General features: G+C 49.8%; 1 protein-coding gene across 2 annotated transcripts; it reads left to right on the top strand.

Annotated features, from left to right (window-relative positions):
- The first annotated feature begins 897 nt into the window (after nt 1-897).
- On the top strand, nt 898-5,832 carry BNIP1 (BCL2 interacting protein 1). 2 transcript variants are annotated; one of them, XM_085073992.1, is made up of 6 exons: nt 898-1,033; nt 1,114-1,206; nt 1,528-1,616; nt 2,440-2,541; nt 3,233-3,351; nt 5,215-5,832. In XM_085073992.1, the coding sequence occupies exons 1-6, from the start codon at nt 947-949 to the stop codon at nt 5,409-5,411; spliced, it is 687 nt and encodes a 228-aa protein (XP_084930118.1). In that variant the 5' UTR covers nt 898-946; the 3' UTR covers nt 5,412-5,832. The 2 variants fall into 2 exon arrangements, with proteins under 2 accessions (XP_084930118.1, XP_084930117.1); XM_085073991.1 differs by having other exon boundaries at nt 1,525-1,616.

Genomic DNA, 5,832 nt, shown 5'->3' with positions numbered 1-5,832 from the left:
TATTGTCTCGAATCATTGTTCGTGTAGTGATGAGTGACACCAGTTAATGGCATCTGCTAGTTTGATGTATGTGCCCTTGGTCTCCTGGTATTTCCAGGAACTTTCCTTTGGAAAGGAAACTTTGGAAAGGAACTTTCCTTTGGAAGGGATGAGAGCTAGGAGAGGAAATAGCTGGTTTTTCCTTCCTCCTGCTCAGAGCTGCTGGATCAGTGTGGGACCTCTGGAGAACCAGGATTAGTGCCTGGATTAGTGGAAACTGTGATCCTGCAGCTCCTGTGGGAATGACCTCCAGCTCCTTTGTCCAAAGGGTCTGAGGGCAGCAGGGAAAGGACATGGGACCAGGGAGGGAGTTTTTGGGAAAAGCAAAGGGTCATTGTCCTGCTTTGGGAATACAGAAGGTGCCTTGTGTTTCCCCAAGGTGCTCACGACCAGTGTCAGCCTGGCCTGTCCAGAAACCCAAGGAGGCTCTTGGATGTAAACCTGGGACTTCTCCAGGGGACCTTGTGGCTCTGCAGAGCTGCTGACAGGAGGGGACAGCCGGGGGAACAGGGACAGGAGGAGAGGGAACAGCCTCAGGCTGGGCCAGGGGAGGCTCAGCTTGGCCAGCAGCAGGAATTTCTCCATGGAAAGGGTGCTCAGGCCTTGACAGGAGCTGCCCAGGGAGGTTTGCAGTGCTCATCCCTGCAGGTGGCACTGAGTGCTCTGGGCTGGGGACAAGGTGCGGATGGGGCACAGGCTGGGCTCGGTGTGCTTGGAGCTCTTTTCCAAGCTCGGTTATCCTGGGGTTCCGCAATTGACTGCAGTCTCTCAGGAGCAGCCCTGCCCGCTGGATCGGCACGGTGCGGATCGGCACGGTTCCCGCCCGGCCCAGCCCCGCCACGTCCCCTCAGTCCCGCCCGCCACCGCCAGGGGGCACCGGAGCGCGGCGCGGCGCGGCCCGGCCAAGATGGCGGCGGCGGCCGCGGCAGTGCCGCTGAGGGTTTGTCACCAGGAGATCGTCAAGTTCGACCTGGAGATCAAGGCGGCCGTACAGGTACCGCCGCCCGCCCCGGGACACCCTGGCACGGCCGCTGGGCGAGCCGGGGCCGCGCTGACTGCGCCGTTGTGTTCCAGGACATCCGGGACTGCCCGGGGCCGCTCAGCGCCCTCACGGAGCTCAATGCCGCCGTGAAGGAGAAGTTCCGACACCTCCGCGGCCGCATCCAGGTGAGGGGCCCGGCCGGGGTGCTGAGGGCACCGGGCTGAGCTCCGGGCCGGGGTGCTGAGGGCTCCGGGCTGTGCTCCGGGCCGGGGCTGAGGAGGGCCGGGGCTGTGTTTTGCGAGGTGCCGGCCCAGGGCTGTGGGTTCGTGCCGGGGTTTGCTGTGTTTTGACTGTGTTCCGACTGTGTTTTGGGGGGTCCCGGCCGTGATTTGGTGACTCCCAGCCGTGGACTGGGGGTTTTTCAGATCAATCTGCTCCCAATCCTCTCCCCGGCCGGGCTGGGGTGGTCGGTGAGGCTCTGGTGTTTTTGCTCTCCGCCCAAGGAGCTGGAGCAGATGGCGAAGGAGCAGGACAAGGAGTCGGAGAAACAAGCCTTGCTGCGGGAGGTGGAGAACCACAAGAAGCAAATGCTCAGGTGGGTCAGGCAGCTGGTGCTGTTCCCACGTCCCCTGTAACCGGAGATAGGCTGACTTTGGTGCAGTGTCTCTCAGATTCTGGTTGGAAGTGCAGTCACTGACACGTGTTTTGCCCAGACCAAGAGGTCAGGGACAGGAAGGGTACAGCTGCCTTCTCCTGTCCTGACTGCCTAACTCTGGTCTGTCCCTTTGGGCACTTGAGCTCAGAGTAGGTGGCATAAGAGTCTGTTTGACAGCTGGCACAGTTTTCTTCTTCCCTTGCTGCATAAATGCTACACTGAGGAGAGGGAATTTCGGGGTAGAATATTGTTATTCTGTGTAGTAATAGAGAGTGGCTGAGGGAGCTGGGAAAGGAGCTCAGCCTGGAGCAAAGGAGGCTCAGGGGGACCTTGTGGCTCTGCACAGCTCCTGACAGGAGGGGACAGCCAGGGGGTCAGGCTGTGCTCCAGGGAACAGGGACAGCAGGAGAGGGAACAGCCTCAGGCTGGGCCAGGGGAGGCTCAGCTTGGCCAGCAGCAGGAATTTCTCCATGGAAAGGGTGCTCAGGCCTTGGCAGGAGCTGCCCAGGGAGGTTTGGAGTGCTCATCCCTGCAGGTGTCACCTGGAGGTGTCACTGAGTGCTCTGGGCTGGGGACAAGGTGCGGATGAGGCACAGCTTGGACTCGATGATATTAGTATTTTCCAACCCAAATGATTCTGTGATTCTGAGGGTCCATGCACATGTCAGGGGTTCTCAGTTACAGTGATGATTACTTTGTGAAAATTGTCTGTGCTTGCAAAGTGTTACCTCCACATTACAACACTCTGCTCTTGTGATTTCAGCAACCAGGCAGCCTGGAGAAAGGCAAATCTGGCCTGCAAAATTGCTATTGACAACTCTGAGAAAGATCAGCTGCTGCAGGGAAGAGACATCTTAAGACAAAGGTATTGGACTGTCCCACTGTACTATCTGAGATTTAAGCAGTGCCTTCTATATTCACTAGTTTTAAATTGAAGTGACATCATATTTTTAAGGTATTTAATTTTATCTGGAGTGTAGCTTTTCTTTGATGAGTACATTTCCTTTTTGTGGAAATTTGAGCTGTTAAGGATTGTGATAAATTCTGGTTTTCTTGGCATATGCAGGTCTAAGCAGAAAAGGGGATAAATTAACCTATATAGCTGTTCTTACTGTCTTTTGCATTAATTCCATTGGGGTTCCAAACAAGTGGTAGATCATTATCCAAGCTGTTTTCACAGGCAGAACTGGATGTTGGAAGCAACAACTGGGATACTCAGGATAATGAAGTGGTAGTTTGTGCTTCCATGGCATTTTATGGAGTTACACAGTCCTGGGAGAATAAGTGGTGAAATACAAGCCCTTGTGAGATTCTGAGCCACTGGCTGTTGTTTGGGCTCAGGACTTTCATATTGTGTGATTTTTTTATTTTTTTTTTTGCTGTTTAGGGAAGACAATCTGAATTTCTCATACAGTGAAAGCCAGTTGTGTCTTTCGTACAGTGGAGAGATGTTTAGTGCCAAGCTCTGCTCTAAGCTTCCTATCCACAGCATTTTCCCAAAGTACCCAAAGAAATAATTTTATCCCTTCCTCCTTTGCTTTTTTTTCCCTTTTCAGGAAGACCACGAAGGAAAGTCTGGCAGAGAGTGCAAGCAACATCACAGAGAGTCTGATGGGCATCAGCAGGATGATGTCCCAGCAAGTGCAGCAGAGTGAGGAGACTGTGCAGACCTTAGGTACAGCTGGAATTTGGGCATGGATGGGCTGATGGAAGCATCTTTGGTCAGTTCTTTCAGCATGGGGAGAGGTGACCAATGTGGAGCAGAGTAGGAGAATGTGGTAATTAAAGGACTGGGCAGCAGAACTCCTGTAACAGCTGGACATAAACAGGAAATAATAGTGTACTTCGTGTGGAGCTGTTTGGTGGAGTTTCTGTTTCATGATTACAAGAAGGAAAAGGGGTCAGGATGAGGTTTCATTCCACATAAAAGCAATTGTAAAATCAATGTGAGCTCACAGAGTGCCCAGAGTGTGTTTGGTGCTACTCTGTGCCACTGTCCTGGCGTGGATTTGGGAATGACAGAGGAGACAAAAGCATGGCTGCAGTTCTCCACAGAGCAAAGAGTGTCTGGAAAGCTGCTTCCAGCCAGGCTCCAGCTGGGATGGCTGAGACACTGAGATCAAGTGCCTTGAACCTGAGGTCACTTGCTCTGTCAGCAGAGCATCAGGGACTGTGAAACCAAGATTTCACCCAGTTCCTTGGCTTCCACTCCTAAAACAATAAATCAACTGACTTGTCAGAACTGGTGATTCATGGAGCATTTAGAAGTTGCTGCCTGGGCCTCTTCCTAGCTGGGCTTTTGGGCAGGAGAGGGAACTGTAAAGACAAGGATAAATAACACAGTTTTGCCCTCCTTGCTTTCTGCCCCATCTGAGGGTGGCAGCTGGGCACAGTTTGTTGCTGCAGAGGTAGCATGTTCCTTCTCCCATTAAAGAGACAGCTTGGCAGGCACTTTTTTCACCCCATTTCTGAATGAACAGCACTTGGAATTCATCAAGGGAATCGTTTACAAAACCCAGCTGCAAATTCTGAGTTAGTAGTGGGAATTCCTGTTTTCTGAGCAAGTCCTTCCCTAAGATGCAGTGAATGTTTGAGGCTGTGGAGCAGGGAAGTTTTGCTTTGCCATTAACTCTGGGAAATGAGCTTTCTGTTTTCACTTGGATCAAAATGCCTCCTGAAATGAGGTGGGATGGGACAGAATGGTTTGCAAAATATCACAGATCTATTTCTGCTCTGGTTTTGTGAACCAGGCAGTGCTGGATTTGACCTTTCTGAGCAGCCAGGGCAGTGTAGGGTGATGCACCATTCACTGTCCTACAGGGTGTGCATTTTGTGTGTAGGAAAAAGGGAATTCCAGGGCTTTTACTTTCATTTAGCAATTTTAAAGGAGCAAGGCTCAGAATTTTGAGGCATGTGTTTGTTTTCTCACAAAGAAAGACAAGTTGAGACTAATCACACTTCTGGTTGACCTGTCTGTTTTTTATTAGGCAAAAAACGGCTATGTGTGTCAAAAATTACTATTAAAAACTGTTTGAGCTGAATAATTAAGGATCTCATACTGCTGCTTGCTGCTTTTTCAATTTCTGTAAACCCATTTGGGTCACACTGATTGTCTGCTGTGGCTTGGGGGAACACTTTCAGTGGTGCAGTTAGTATATTCAAATATTGCTCTGTCCTGCTGCTGCTGATGATTTCTCTCTCTAGCACCATTCTTATTTCACTCTGCTTCCAGCAGCACTGACTGAAAAACCTGAACTAGATTTGACCTGCTAACCCAAAAATTCAAAATTCAGGAACTTCAGTAGGATCTTTAAGCTTTTTAATGCTCTTATTTGACTTTGCACTTTCCTTCAGCACATCAGCACCCCTGAGCTGTGAGAACACTCTGTGTCTCTCTCACCCACAGCTCAGCCTAACCCAGAATGATCCCTCAGGCACTCTCTGTGTTTCCAAACATCTCATCCTTACATATTTTGCTGTGTATTTTTGAACCACAACCTGCTGATTTAATTTTTTTTTTATTTTCATTTAATTTCAGCCAATTCTTCCCGAACCATCCTGGAAGCAAATGAGGAATTCAAGTCCATGTCAGGGACAATCCAGCTGGGGAGGAAGCTGATCACCAAATACAATCGCCGGGAGCTGACAGACAAGCTGCTCATCTTCCTGGCCCTTGCCCTTTTCCTGGCCACAGTGCTCTATATCCTGAAAAAGAGACTCTTCCCATTTTTGTAAAATCCCAGCACTCAGTGAACTATAAAAAAAAGAATCAGAAAAAGATGGTTAGTAATGGTGGGGCTTTTAAATGAAATAATCAAGGGATATTGCAATGGCTGGAGGAGCATTAGAGCAGGCAGGAATTTGTTCTGTCCCCATGGAGCTTGTGAACTGCCTCAGAAGAGCTTAATAGATCATGCTGTGGAAAGAAGAATTTGCCTGTAAGTTTGGGGAAATCAAACATTCACAGGTGCCAGTCTGAACTTTCAACCTCTCACTGTTTTTTGCCTTGAAATTAAATTTTCTCCTTGGCTTGGACTGGAAGCTGCTCTGACATCTGCGTGTGAGGTGCTGAGAGTAAGAGGAAGGATGGAAGAGAGAAACTCAAAAACACCCTCTATACATTCCATTAATAAAATATTTATTGTATTCACATCAA

The sequence above is a fragment of the Lichenostomus cassidix genome, chromosome 13 (assembly GCF_008360975.1).
Source record: "Lichenostomus cassidix isolate B80296 chromosome 13, HeHo_3.0, whole genome shotgun sequence".
NCBI classification, from domain to species: Eukaryota; Metazoa; Chordata; class Aves; order Passeriformes; family Meliphagidae; genus Lichenostomus; species Lichenostomus cassidix.
This window is presented reverse-complemented; position numbering and strand designations above follow the sequence as displayed.